The 15,720-nt window shown below is 47.2% G+C and overlaps 1 protein-coding gene across 1 annotated transcript in view; it reads left to right on the plus strand.

Annotated features, from left to right (window-relative positions):
- Nucleotides 1-15,720, plus strand: part of GAK (cyclin G associated kinase) — a 1,786,158-nt gene that overhangs the window by 587,779 nt on the left and 1,182,659 nt on the right. Inside the window, exon 8 of the mRNA XM_078676333.1 lies at nucleotides 8,140-8,275. Coding sequence (XP_078532459.1) covers nucleotides 8,140-8,275 — 136 coding nt within the window. The remainder of the gene's footprint in view (nucleotides 1-8,139; nucleotides 8,276-15,720) is intronic.

A 15,720-nucleotide genomic window follows, 5' to 3' on the forward strand; every position in this document is an offset into this window, starting at 1 on the left:
TGCAAAATACCTCCCATAAAAATTTTCAAGAAACTCGATCAAAAGCCTTTTCGGCATCGAGGAGGATCATCGATATCTGGCCCCGTCACACTCATGATGTCGAAGAGAGTGATGACCCTACGGGTATGGTCTGTAGTGCCCTTTACCGGGAATAAAGCCATGCTGCCAGGGGAAGACCAGATGTTCGATCACCCACCCGAGCCGGTTCGCCAGAATCTTTGCATAGAGCTTCGAGCCGGAGTTAATTAGCGAAATTTGGCGGTATGAGGAGAGACATTCTGGAGGCTTTCCCTTTTTAGGGAAGATGATTATATTAGTTTGCTTCCATGACTCTGGTGGGGTACCGCTCCCTTGTATCCCTATAAATAGATCTAACAAGTAAGGTGTTCTTTGTTCTCCGAGGATTTTATAAAGCTCTAGTGGAAGTTTATCTGGGCCTGCGGCCTTCCCAGAGGAAAGGCCAGAGAGGGCCATTTGTAACTCAGTGATCGTGATTTATTTTTCTAGGTCTTCTCTAGTGATGTCATCAATGGTTCTATGTGACCCAGTCTCATTTAACCATGCCCTTAGAAATTCGTTAATTTCGTTCGGCTCCTTCATATCATCATTTTGATATAATTTTTGATAGTATTTCCGAAAAACTTCAACAATATCGACCGGTGCTGTATACTCCTGACCCTCAAAATCAATAGCAGTAATCATATTATAGGATAGTCTCTGGCGGGTACGTAGTGCCAATTGTTTTCCCACCCTCTCCTCATTCTCATAGATTTTATTTTGGTTTGTCTGAAAAATCTCTGATGCTCTCTGGGTAAGCCCACTATTAAGCTCAGTTTTAAGAACTAGCATTTTGCGCAAAGTGGCTCCACCATCTTCACCCCGCATTATTAGGGTGGAATGCTCTTCTTCTGCTTTAGCCAATTCACACATCTGTTGATTGTTGGCATTGTCTGTATTTTCTTACGATTGGCTACAAAGCTTATTGTCTCTCCCCTTAGGGCGGCCTTAAAGAAATCCCATACCATTCCCCTAGATGCGCTGTATCGATTACAATCAAAGAACCCCTGGGTCCACTACACTGACCATCTGTAGGAGAGTAGGGTCTGCTTTCCTATGGTCACCCCAGTTTTTGCTTTTTGCTTCACTGGTTTTCGACTTTAATGTGGCTGTGGGCCTGCTAATCAGACCCACAGCCCTGCTGTTCTCTCTCTAAATTCACACCATGTACTTTAGGTACATCACCAATTGGAAATTGGGTCACTCTTGTGAGTCCCTGTACAGTGTACCATAGGTACCCAGTGCATAGGTGCATCAAAGGCCTACCAGGGGCTGCAGCATATCTTACCCACCCCTGGCTGGCCATCCAAACTGACACAACTGGCTGATCACTCAGCTGGGGCAAGGTCGTGTAATCACCCCTTGCTTAGGTATAGATTTCCTATACCTACCATTATGTATAGACACATATGCACCTATAAGTCACTCCTATGGCAGGCCTTAACAATCCTGAAGGCAGAGTGCTTGGTTTTATGTGAGATGAGGCTCTAGCATGAGCTGAGCCTGTCTCCAGCTTTCGGAACCATGTCCTTATAGCTGTTCTATGATATAGCCATACCATATACTCTTAAGTGCATTATAATCCTCACGGTTGAATGCTAACTTAGGTTTGGCTTTATCAAAACATGTTGTGTAAGGTGTCATACACTTTGGAATACTACACCCTCGCCAGTTCTGGCGACGGGGGTAGCATTCCACCCTTCTAGAGGGAGAAGACATGTTGTTCCTACTGGATGTATGACGTTACAACGCATACTTTTACCACGCATGCCTTTACAACGCGGTATTTACAACGAATACCTTTACAACGCATAGTGCTTTTTGGCGCTGGATAGTGAATAGTTTAATTTACTATTCCAACTCCAGTCCCCGTGGATAGTAGGGAAGGTGTTGGATAGTAAATTAAATCTATTCCCTATCCTAGAGCGCCCCCCAGCGCAATGCGTTGTAATGGTTTGCGTTGTAAAAGTTGCGTCGTAAAGGCACTGCGTGGTAAAAGTTGCGTTGTAAAGGATGTTTACCGTTCCTACTAATCCCGGTTAAAGTTAACCAGAGCCTCAGCATCACAAAATGGATACTGCTGCCACAGACACAAGTCTGACCTCCTGCTGCTGGGAGTCCTTCCAGCGAGGGAGGCTTGCACAATAGGTTTCCTGTCTTGGGAGGTGCTAGCACCACCCCAGACAGGCCATAGTGTATTAGGGCAGGGAGGGCTGAATGAAATGAGACACTGCCTGGGGCACACAAGGTGTCCCATGCATAGTCCGGTTCAAACCGGTGCTGGGGCACTCCAGCCCCAGCTCTGGCACGAAACTGGACAAAGGGAAAGGGGTGTAACCACCCCCTTCCCTGGTCCCACCCATAGGAGGGACCTAGCAGATAATCCAGCCCCTAAATCTGGTATATAGGTAGGAGCTGAGTCCCAAGACTTTAGATTTATCCTGACTGAGACTTGAAACGAAACTCTGGACCTTCGACGTTCTACCTGAAGATAGAAGACTGAAGAATCTCCCTTGTGGTCAAGGAGTGACCACCCTGTGCAAGCGGGCACCATCAAGCGATCAACGGTTTGCTTTGTCGACGCTCCGGCCGGAGCCCGAGCACAGAGCATGACAAGACCCAGACTTCTAGACTTTCAACAGCCCGATCCACAGTCACAGCAGAGCTGAGGCCACGAGAGACATGGGACCGGCCATCTTGGAAAGCCAGCAAATTGCTTTCCGTGCAACTTCTGAGGCACCCTCGAAGTTGTGCATTGGGGATTGAGAAGCCCCAGCCCCGAGCACCAACTGCACCGAAGATCAGCCCTCCACACTCCACGAGTTCTGCGTGGGGCCCTTCTGCATTTTCCTGCTCAACGCATCTGTCCGGTCACTTGCCCGTTGGCTAGTGGCCTCTGTGACAATGAACCTTTGAATCTACACCGCTGGTCTGGTTGCTCCAGACTGGCCCCTGCTTCCCTGAAAAGGAGAAGCCCATCAGACCTTGCTGGTCTGATCCAGAAGCCATCTTCGATTCCTGCATGGGTTGCCTTTGCCAAGGCTTGTTGACTCCAATCCGGAAGCCGACACCGCCGACAGCGTGAGCCTTCGTGGTACAGTCCGTATCCAGCTCCTGGTCGTCGTCGACACCTCCTGGTCCACATGGCTGCAGAGACCAGCTTCACGACATCACCTGATTGCTTCGCGACATCGCCTGCTTCCTTCCTGGTTCCTTCCTGGTCACTGGCTATTGATCCAGACTCTGTCCCCTCTGCTTTCAGGTACTCTTCACCCTCGATCCGCCCTTGGATCCAACCGGACACTTCCCTCCTGGTCGCCTGCAGCATCTTTCTTGAAGGCTCCAAAGGATTCAGGGACGAAACCCGACACACTTTGACACCTATGGACCCGCTTCCTGTGGGTGAGGTAACGCGAGTACTTCGGTGCACCGGTGGGTATTTACTATCCTAGTGTCTAACTTTCAAGTAGCTTTCTCCTTGTCCATCCGGAAGTGACCTAAAAGAACTAGTTTCCAATTCTTTCGTTCCCATTCTAACTCTATGGTAACTCGCGTGTGTGTAAAGACACTGCACGCGCATCCCGTGGGCCTTCTGCTCCCTATCCTTTGGTAGTACAGCGTAGCCCCAGCGATTCTCCAGGCCCTAGGCCTATCCTTTGTTCGTGACGTGGTTCTTATACCACTATTTTAGTATATGGTTTGAAGTGCCCCTAGGGCATTACTGTATTTTGTGCAACTTATTGTATGTTGATTAAGTATCTTGTTATGTGCTTGTGCCTCTGATCTCATAAAGAGTTCAGAGGATTAATTTAGTGGTAAATACATATATTTTATATGTATATAACCTGTGTGGTGTCCTTTTATTTGGAATTAAAGGGGTTACATATTGTAAAACAGCTGGCTTCACATGCCCTCTTGAGTTTAGCCTAAGACTGCTTTGTCCATGCTACCACTAGGATAGCTGGTCTATAAGGTTGACTTTACAACCATCACCATAAGGGTTGTTTGGACTGATACAGGGTGCCCACTAGAATAGTGGACATCACATATCAGGCCAACTTCTCACACGGATGTACGTCGTTACAACGCATGCTTTTACAATGCATGCCTTTCCGACGCAAGTTTTACAACGCAAGTCGTTACAATGCGAATGGTCTTTTAAAGACCTGTTAAGTGCTCGGGTGCGGCTGGCTGGCTGAGTGTGTGCGTGCCCAGAAGCTGTCTCAGCCCGGGCACACACAGGCAGGGTGAGATGAAGAGGGAGAGGGAGGGAAAGGGAAGGAGACAGGGACAGAGACAGACAGACAGAGGGAGAGCGAGGGAGGGAGACAGAGGCAGACAGAGGGAGAGCGAGGGAGTCTGAGGGAGAGCGAGGGAGGCAGAGCGACGGAGACAGAGGCAGACAGAGGGAGAGCGAGGGAGGGAGACAGGCAGACAGAGGAAGAGTGAGGGAGTGAGACAGGCAGACAGAGGGAGAGCGAGGGAGACAGAGGCAGACAGAGGGAGAGCGAGGGAGAGTGAGGGAGGGAGACAGGCAGACAGAGGGAGAGCGAGGGAGAGCAAGGGAGACAGAGGCAGACAGAGGGAGAGCGAGGGAGAGCAAGGGAGGGAGACAGGCAGACAGAGAGAGGGAGGGAGACAGAGGCAGACAGAGGGAGAACGAGGGAGGCAGCGTGAGGGAGAGCGAGGGAGACAGGCAGATAGAGGGAGAGCAAGGGAAAGCGAGAGAGGGAGACAGGCAGACAGAGGGAGGGAGGCAGACAGAGGGAGAGCGAGGGAGGCAGACAGAGGGAGAGCGAGGGAGACTGAGGCAGACTGAGGGAGAGCGAGGGAGAGTGAGGGAGGGAGACAGGCAGACAGGGAGAGCGAGGGAGGGAGACAGGCAGACAGAGGGAGAGCGAGGGAGGGAGGGAGACAGGCAGACAGTGGGAGAGCGAGGGAGGCAGCGTGAGGGAGAGCAAGGGAGACAGGCAGACAGAGGGAGAGCGAGGGAGAGTGAGGGAGGGAGACAGGCAGACAGAGGGAGAGCGAGGGAGACAGAGGGAGAGCGAGGAAGAGCAAGGGAGGGAGACAGGCAGATAGAGGGAGAGCGAGAGAGGGAGGGAGACAGAGGCAGACAGAGGGAGAGCGAGGGAGGCAGCGTGAGGGAGAGCGAGGGAGACAGAGGCAGATAGAGGGAGGGCAAGGGAAAGCGAGGGAGGGAGACAGGCAGACAGAGGGAGAGCGAGGGAGGGAGACAGGCAGACCGAGGGAGAGCGAGGGAGGCAGCGCGAGGGAGAGCGAGGGAGACAGAGGCAGACTGAGGGAGAGCAAGGGAGAGTGAGGGAGGGAGACAGGCAGACAGAGGGAGAGCGAGGGAGACAGAGGGAGAGCGAGGGAGACAGAGGCAGACAGAGGGAGAGCGAGGGAGGGAGACAGGCAGACAGAGGGAGAGGGAGGGAGGGAGACAGAGGCAGAGCGAGGGAGGCAGCGCGAGGGAGAGCAAGGGAGACAGAGGCAGACAGAGGGAGAGCGAGGGAGGGAGACAGGCAGACAGAGGGAGAGCGAGGGAGGGAGACAGAGGCAGACGGAGGGAGAGTGAGGGAGACAGAGGCAGACAGGGAGAGCGAGGGAGAGGGACGGAGACAGCAGACAGAGGGAGAGTGAAGGAGGGAGACAGGCAGACAGAGGGAGAGCGAGGGAAAGACAGAGCGAGGGAGGAAGACAGAGGGAGGGAGACCTCAGAGTGAGTGAGGGAGACCTCAGAGTGAGTGAGGGAGACCTCGGAGTGAGGGAGGGGGAAGGAGAGAGAGGGAGACAGAGGGAAGGAGGGAGAGGGAAGGAGAGGGAAGGAGGGAGAGGGAAGGAGTGCGAGGGAAGGAGAGGGAAAGAGGGAAGGAGAGAGAGGGAGACAGGGAAGGAGGGAGAAGGAAAGAAAGAGGGAGATAGAAATAGAGGAAGGTAGAGTGAAACAGAGAGAGGGAGAGGGAAACAGAGAGAGAGAGGGAGACAAAGAGAGAGAGAGGGAGACAAAGAGAGAGTGATACAGTCAGAGTGAGTGAGACCGAGGGAGAGAGAGAGGGAGTGAGATAGTCAGAGGGAGTGAGACAGAGGGAGAGAGGGAGTGAGAGGGAGTGAGACAGTCAGAGTGAGTGAGACAGAGGGAGACAGAGACAGAGGGAGAGAGAGGTAGAGAGAGAGAGGGAGGGAGGGAGGGAGGGAGACCGAGAGAGAGAGAGAGAGCGACGGAGAAAGAGAGAGAGAGAGAGAGAAATGTGTGTATGCCGGGTCTGGTGGCTCAGTGGACGAAGGCGTCCGCTGCAGGGACCTGTGATCAACCTCATGGTTTTTCTAGCCCCGCCCCCTCCCCTATTGACCCCGCCCCCACCGGTGCGGCCCTCGGACACAAACCACACTGTAAATCTGGCCCCCGAGAGAAAGTTTGTGAGTGCCCATGATCTAGATGAATATCCCCCTCATGAGGACCTATGACAAAGGGAATATTGTACAAACCACTCTATATGCAACTATATATATTTCCCTTTATTTACAACAATTTATGAAACAGAGCTGGTTGTTTAATGGGAATATTAGAGCCAGGTTATTACAAGAAAACTAGATTTAAGCTAGTGAAAGCAACCTACAAAGTAGGGTTACAGCTCAAGCGACATTTAGTGGAATTTTTGTACACCTACCTCTGCTACACCTTTATTGCCAACTATCTTTCAAGATTCATTGATGAAAAGGTGGAGACAGAAGGGTATTAGATTAAAAAGGGACTTCTATAATGAAACTCAGCTTTGTTCTTTTTTGGAGCTGCAGTAATTGTTTGGGTTACCAAAGGGGGAATTTTTCACATTTTTAGATTTGCGATTTTCTTTTTAAAAAGAAAAATGAATTAAAATCAATAGAGAAGATCCTGATTATTAAGGCAGCTAGACAAAGGGATAGAATAGGTGATATATATGAATTCTTGATGCAGACTCAAAAGGATGACTTAGATGCTGGGGAATTTTTCACATTTTTAGATTCACGATTTTCTTTTTAAAAAGAAAAATGAATTAAAATCAATAGAGAACATCCTGATTATTAAGGCAGCTAGACAAAGGGATAGAATAGGTGACAGACTCAAAAGGATGACTTAGATGCTCAGGATTGTAAGTGGGGCACTAGGTTAGGAACGGAAGGAATACGTTTTCAGGAGTCTTTAGAAGTAGGATAAAAGGTTTTGTTAAAGGCAAGCCTGTAGAGTCCGTTTTCTTAAGACTGCTTTTAATCGTTACTATACTCAGTTCAAAATCTCCAAGTGGGGATCCGACTGACGGAAAGTAGAAACGCTGTGGCTCAGATCAAGCGGAAGTACTACACATCTTTTTTTCATGTCCTATGTTACCATGTCATAAACGAAATAGAGGAATTTATAAGTCACATTACTAAAGGGCGGATATGTATTACTTCATCACCAATGCTTTTAGGACTGTCAGAGAGCACAGAACAGAATGTGACATTAAGGTAAGAAATGTATGTGATTTTTGTTGCCACTAATAAAGATCAGTTTATATAAAGTTAAGGGTCATAGGAAGAAAAAGTGGGGGGACAGGATTTCGTCTTCAGTCACCAATTGGATTGCAGGGCTGCGACCCCATCAAGAGTCGGAATTACAAGTGGATTTTGGATTAACTTAATCTGAAGATATGAGTGAAATTAGAGATTAATACGATGTTGCACTAAAATGTATGAAATGTAGTTTTTTTCTGTTTAGTTATCCTCAGGCATTTGCACTTTCTCATGTGGCATGTAGCTGATATTTGATGTAAGATATTTTGTGTATATATTGGCACTTAGCACTTTATTAATTGTATGGCAAGATATCTCAGTATAATGGCTGGTTTTATGATTTTCATACTGTGTATATTGATCAATTCATATGTGTATTCTTTGTATGATCCTGCTGACCTTGTCTAATAATGCTGGTTTATCGAATTTGCACAAGGGTGAAATATTTTGTTTTTTAATATTCCTAATTACTATAATACATATTGCTTCTTCTGGTGTTAGCAGTCTACTTCATGTTAATATTAACTGTTCCCAATTTTTTGATAGGCCCTCGGATGCATTCTATATTTGCTGTGCTTCAAGCAACACCCCTTTGAAGATGGCGCTAAACTTAGAATTGTAAATGGAAAATATTCTATTCCGCAGAATGAGACAAGATACACAGTTTTTCATGCTCTTATCCGTAAGGGAATGTTTTTTTTGCTGAACCCTTCCGTTTGTTGATAGTTGTGATTGCTCAGTTTGTATGTGTGTAGACTAATTAAAACGTTGGCTTTTAATAAAAGACATAATCTTAAAACAAACTGCATAATTTGAAGACATTTCTAAAGCACTGTCCTCTTAATGGCAAGCTGCCATCTATAATGTTTAAAGAGAGCGGTTTCTTGTGGTGGTGGCTGGCGGATCATTGATTTGTTGAATGTTCTTTATGAGCCTCTAACGTAGAAGAACAAGGGCAGAAACTTCTTCCAAAAGCTGCCTCAACTAGAAAGCCTAGTGGTTCTTGGTTTCTTTTAGAAATGAATTTGAGCTTAAATATCTCCCAAGTTGTCATTCAACACAAGGGCAGACCTAGTTCTAAAAACCAGCACTTTTTAGTGTAAGAATTAGATGCTGTTTTTTTCTACTTTCTTGTCCTAGTGGGTATTGCCAGGAAAGGTTGTTAAGGTAGGCATTGCTGCCTTTGCGTGTCATTTTTTGCTCTGGTACTTAATCACTTTTGGAAATGGGAGTTTGTTAGTTTTAATAAGCTATTTATGTGCCTTAAACAAATATACCTCATGATAAACATTAAGTTCCCGCATGAAATAAATGCATCATGTTTCAGGGTTGTTGGTATGGTGGCTCTTTTTCTCAATTTCTTTTCTCCATTCCGCTGCCTCTACCTGATGGATAACAATCTACTTTTGTTGGTTGGGTAGTGGCGTGTGGGTCAGTGTCTGATGGCAAAGTGTGAAGGTGCATTAAGTCTTACATTGACAGATTCAGGTACCTTATTTCCTTCCAAGGCTGTGACGTGTCATTTATATGCTGCCTCAGTAGTATTCTGTCTGTTGCTTATTTGCAACGTGGGGCCAACTTCTGCAGCTCTTCGCAAGCTCTCCATTCAGATCCCACAGGTAAAGATTATTGCCGAAGATGGCCGCTAGGCAAGAGCTCCTCTAGTGAGCTCCGGGTTGGAGATCACCAATCCGGTGGATATCCCCGTATAGCCCCTTTGCTCATCGCCCTGCCGTCCATCCCCACTCCACATCTACTTGAAGTGACCCGCTGAACATTTTCTAGGACACCACTTGCCTTCCTTCAGCCCGTTTGCTGTGGGACGGACGCCTCGCCGCGTCCAACTGACGACGGGGATCCTGCTCTGTCCGATCTTCGGGACAAGGTCCCCACATGGTCCAGCATTGTCGCGGCATCTAGGGGTCCTGGCCACCGATGCTGAATCTCCGCTTGGGGCCCGCGCACAGACTGGCTGAAGGAGGCGACCCTCGGAGACCTAGCAGATTCCCTGAGATTGGGAGTTAGGTCACAGAACTATTCGCCGGGTCCCCCGCGCCTGCTGACCGCAGGGGGCTGATCACCGGAACGGCGAGGCCGGGATCCAACATTCATGGCACCGGTGAGTTCCCAGATCGCTAACCAAGTGGTGTGGCACGTGACACCCGTAGGGGGGCTATTCCGGGAAGCGGCTCTGGGCGCTTGTCCGCGAGGGTGACCTCCTCGACGTTGAGGATTGCGGCGCAGTATCTGCCGATTGAAAATGCGATTTGTTGTCCCTTTGAGGCGGAGGGCTAGCCGCTCGGGGGACTCTGTGTGCTCTTGCAGGGGGTGCACTCCAGCGCCCGCCTAGGTGAGTCACGCACCGCAACTGAATCAGAGGCTGGGTCGATATCGTCTTAAAGGGACAGTTCATGACCACACAGTTCCATCCGTAATAATTTTCCTCTCGGCTGTGTTTTTTTGCATATAAGGGCACAGATACTTTTAACTTTGTGGTTCAGTTGCTTCTGAGCTCTTTTATGTAGCCCTGACGCCACGGAAGAATTGCCTCAGTCACAGCCCATAATTATCGACTAGTTAATTACAGGGACCACTCACGACCAATCAGTTTGAAGCAATAACTTTCCTCTCGGCTGTTTCTTAACTTATGAGGGCACAGATACGTTAACTTTGTTGCTCTGCTGTTTCTGGGCTCTTTCCGAAGCCCTGACGCCATGGGAGAATCTCTCCATTTTGTGTCTCTCAGCCCATAATTATCTACTAGTTAACTACAAAATGGTGCCTATCCTGTAGACCAACCTGGGATCTTCACCCGTATATCAAAACTCTGACCTTAGGCCTCGACATGGAAATAGGACTCGGTTTGTGACTGTACTAAAACTAAAAAAAAGGACTACTATTAATAGAGGAGCAAGTCTCAACATATATGGCGGACATCTTGGAAAGGCTTTTTTCCATTTAATTTGCCCACTGAAAGACACGATGGCTGGGGATGAGTGCAGGGAACTATTTAGTAATCATTTGCCCTTGACAATGATGGTATGACCAGATTCTTCCCTCGCCCCCACTGCCTCCTCGGTTTATGCCCACCATGGATGCCAACACCATCAGCCCAACTGAAGGATCACTCTCTAAAGTTCGCCTCAGTGCCTTTAAGATCACTTATCCCCCTAACCTCACTAAGAATGCATCAAAAAAACTCAAACACAGCTTAATAAAAAGAAACCCGGAAACACTTCTATCAGATACTTACTTCTGTATGTTCAATTGCAACATCATGTCTGACCTAATCTTCTTCACGAAACAGGAGAGCCCATTGGAGAAAAACTCTCATATAATTTTTCCAGTGCAAACAGATGAGGAAAACACCCCATGGATTTAGTCTTTCTATCACTTCCTCTCCTATCCACAAAGTAGATCTCACCATTACTATCTACAACAATGGGATCGTTCTCATTCAAGCTTCCAATCGAAACCTAGAACAGTTAGACAAACTCTTTTTGAATATCAAAATCTCTGTAGCTAACAATTCAACCCCAGTATGACATGATTCAACACTAACCACCTCAAGGCCACACCAAATCAATGGCCCCATTTCCTCCTCAGATTTACCTCCCTCCTCACTCTCCACCCTTCCCTTGCCGGTTTCGGAACGGTTCGAAATACATATTTCACGGCCATTAAACCTATCACCACTTCCAACCTCCTTGTTCAATGCTTCCTGGTACACCGCTAATACTCCGTGACAACCCCCCCCCCCCCTGGGATCTCCCATTACCGCCTTTGACCCCTCTAACACACATTGACACCCTACCCCCTCTCCCCCTCTGGGATCTCCCACTACTGCCTCTGACCCCTCTAACACACATTGACACCCTTCCCCCTCTCCAGATCTCCACACTCAATTTCCTCCCCTTTCTCAACACCCAGACTTGTTGGCACGCTTGGACGATATCTCCCTCCATATGCACCTTCTCTCCCTCGAACTCCACGGTTTGAAAGCCCTCTCACTTGAATATCTCCCATTGTTAAGCCCCCTCCTCTCTAGTCCGAACCGCCCCAGAGCCCCCGCCAGCTCAATTGACACAGCTCCCCATGACCATCCCTCTTCCCCTACCTTCTCCAATTCCTTTCCCCTACCTAGCGCAGCCTCTTGCCCAAGAAGCTCGTCCAGTCTTACGCCCAAGGAAATTGACAGCCTTCTCAAGTCTTATTCGTCTAGCACGGATATCAACATGAGTCCAAAGGGAATAATTCAAACCATTCATTCTAACCCTAACAGAGAACCCTACCACAACCTCAGAGTCATAAACAACGATAACCTCAAGATAGTAAACATCATTCAGACTCCTTCCCCCCTCCCCCTCCTTACGCCGGCTCCACTCAAATGCATACTACTCAATTGTAGGTCTGCCAACAAACACGCCTCTGAGATCTTCGACCTCATACAACATAATGAGATAGATATCATTATCCTCACAAAAACCTGGCTCGACCCCTCGTCCACTCCAATTCTAGACTTCTTGGTGCCCCCACTGATGTCATAATTCGTCTGGACAGAGTTAAGAAGCTGGGATGTGGAGTAGCCTGTATACATCAGAGCACGCTTGCGGTCACCTCTCAGAGTCCTCTTCGCCAGTAACCTGCGAATACCTTTGTCTCAACATCTCTAGTAACAATCATCTGGTTTGCAAACTTCACACATTCTGTCACCCCCAGGCGACAATCTCCCCTTCTTTGAACAATTAATGGAAATCATCTCTGGCAATGTGGATTCAGTCCAGCCCACATCTACCTCGGAGACTTTAACCTTCACTGGTCAAACACTAATGACCAAGCAGTTTCATGACTCAATTCCTTCTTGAATTATCACAATTTGATTCAACATTGTGACCAGCCTACCCACATTAAAGGGGAAACACTAGACCTCATCATCTCCAAAAGTCATACCATCACATTGGACTCCATCAAACCATGTGATTCGTCGGATCATCACATAATTTCCTTCTATATCAACTCGGAGGTCTATCAGAGTAAGACACAAACAACTAAACCAAAGATTTGGAAAAGGTACCTCAGAGATATCAATACAGTTGACCTAGCAACCCGCTGTAATCGTGCCCTCTCTCCCCAATTATAATTATGAAGTCCATGCACTCACAGACTTCTACAACTCTTCTATTTCCAGCATCATGTATTCTATGGTTCCACTCCAACAAAAAAATGCACCTACAAAAATATCTAAACCTTGGTCCAATGGCAACCTAAACTCGGAACGTCGCAATCTAAGGGCCATCGAACGTTCCTGGAGATCCACTCCATCTACGGACAAACTAAAAATCCTTAGATCAACAAGAAGTTCTTATAACAAAAAAATCAAGACCGCTAAGGCGGAATATTTCAGATCCCAACTTAACCAAGCGGCTAATCGACCCATAAAACTGTTTGAACTGGTTAAACAACAATCGGTGTTAGCCTCTAACCGATACGCTTCAGAAGTCAGACCTCCCTCATGTGATGATCTGGCTGCCTTTTTTACAGAGAAAACTAGACTTATTACCATTGTTCTGGAAACCAGGAGGACTCTATTGCTACCCAATGAACCTGCACCCTCCTGGCCTTACTAGACAAGGCAGCACCATATAGCTGGGGTATCCAGAACAACGCTTCCTGGGACACCTTTACCACCCTCAATGAAAATGATATCAAAAAGGTTCTTCGGAGTATCAACCCATCTAATCACTTCAGTGACCCGTTACCACCCACCATCTTCAAAGTAATTAAGGATGAAATCTCCCCCTTCTGGACAAAGATCTGCAATGCATCTCTGTCACAAGGCACGATCCCTGAATGCCTAAAAGAGTCTCCGGTAACACCTATATTAAAAAACCTACAGCTGACAGTACAGATCTTAACAACTTCCGACCTATCTCCAGTATCCCCACACTAGCCAGACTCCTTGAAAAATGCGTCCTTTCACAACTATGTGCGTACATCGAAAACTTCCATCTCCTGGACCAACACCAATCTGGTTTTCGTAGTGGGCACAGCACTGAATAGGCTCTCACTCACGTGATGGATGACATCTTAATAATACTTGATCAAAATGAATCCTGCCTCCTTATCCTACTCGACATTTCCGCCGCATTTGACACTGTCAATCATGACAACCTCCTAGTCATTCTTGAGCATAGGATGGGCCTCTCTGCTGCATTGGTTCTTGTACTTCCTGCAGCACAGGTCCCAAAGAGTTAAAGCTAACCAATCACTCTCCCAGCCATCCCCAGTCACCATGGGGGTTCCCCTCGGGTCCTTCTTATCTCCCATTCTCTTAAATTTGTTCCTGGAACCATTAGCTAATGTTTTAAAATCTTTGGACATTCGCTTCCATATGTATGCAGACTACATCCAACTCTATCTGAAAATGTCCTCCCCGGATGACATGACGTCACTCAACTCCACCCTACTGAGTACCCAAAATTGGTTAACTGAGAATCACCTCCTGCTAAACACCTCTAAAACAGAATTCCTCCTCATTTCTCCCCCAAAACATACTCCTAAAATCGACCTCTGGATGAACCAACTCACCGCCTTCAACTTCTCCCCCCGCATTATTGACTCAGCTAAATCTCTAGGAATCACCCTGGACAAGCATCTGAATATAAAGACCCATATTAGCAGTGTGTGCAAGGGAGCTAACCACCTCTGAGAACACTCCGGAATCTCAAATCTTTCCTACCTCAGGCACATTTCAAGCAAGTGGTCCAAGCGCTTGTTTTGCCGAGGCTTGACTATGGCAGTGCTACACTATGTGGCCTCCCCAAATACACTTTGGCCCCCCTAAAGGCTTCACTGAACACGGCAGCCAGATTAATTACGGGCACCAAGCGAAATGCCCATATCTCCCTGGTCTTAATCTCTAAACTTGTTGCCCTATGAAGCTAGAATTCAACTGAAGATTGCCTACCTATCTCACAAAGCCCTCCACTTCAAAACCCCCTACTACCTTGCACAAAAGCTAGAATTAGTTGGATGGAGACCGTCAAGGAGTGCTAAATCGCTCCTCTTGAAAGCTCTGATCTTCCGCAAAAAGAGAACATGCCAACGAGCCTTCTCTGCACCAAAATGTGGAACTCTCTTCCACCGGAAATTCGTAGAATCTCTTCCAAGGTTGCCTTCAAACGGCAAACAAAAAGATTCCTCATGAATAAGTTCTTACCTTTAGTATAAACAAAAGAGGAGTATCCCCAAAAGGAACACGAAAGGTTCTTAATGGGATGTCAAAAGAGGTAGCAAAAGGACATTATCCTTTTGTTAAGAAACCCCTCACTCACCAACCTGGTTGGTGACATGCTTCATCATTGGGGTCCACCCAGATGGCCGAGTGCCATCCGGGTGTGCTGCGACACCTGACTACAGTGGAGCTGGTTTTTAGTGTGGAGTGCAAGAAAAATGGTGTTAAAAATTGTCCTGGTATGACTTGTAAAAAAAACATTATTCAGAAGCTACTGGACAATAATAAAAACAAGGTGTAGATACTGGTAGGTTATAATGACCAATAGTATCTATGTGTGTTATATAAAAAAAAGGGTCTACATGTTTCAACCTGTAAATGGTAATCCCAGGTTTTCAACAGGACCAAATGGGAAAATGGGTGGTGTACACACACTAACGTGTACCCAGTCCTAAATTCCTTTCACCTTACTGCAAAATTGTGCAGCAGGCTGCCTCAAAAACCTAAATAGGTGAGGAAAAAACAGAGAAACATGTGGAAGGAAATGGAAACAATCACAAACGGATAGTATACATGCCTGTAACGTAGTGTAGGTTCTCAAAATTCTGCATGCTTCATGCAAATCCCATTCGTAAATGAATTGTAGTTAATAATGTGCCTGGGACGTGGATACTAGCGTGGGTAGATGCTGGTATCTGGAGCGGTAGTGCTTGCTGGCCGTATATCGTTAATTGGTGATACTATAATATAGCCATCAATATATGCTCACTCATTCACACTGATCAATAAACGTGTGCGTGGTGTCTGGAAAATAACATTAAATGTAGTCACTTGCACACAGAAGATTATTCGTAGCGTGACTATAAAAACTCACTCCGACATCTGTGATTTTA

Source organism: Lissotriton helveticus, chromosome 2_1, assembly GCF_964261635.1.
Source record: "Lissotriton helveticus chromosome 2_1, aLisHel1.1, whole genome shotgun sequence".
In the NCBI taxonomy this organism is placed as follows: Eukaryota; Metazoa; Chordata; class Amphibia; order Caudata; family Salamandridae; genus Lissotriton; species Lissotriton helveticus.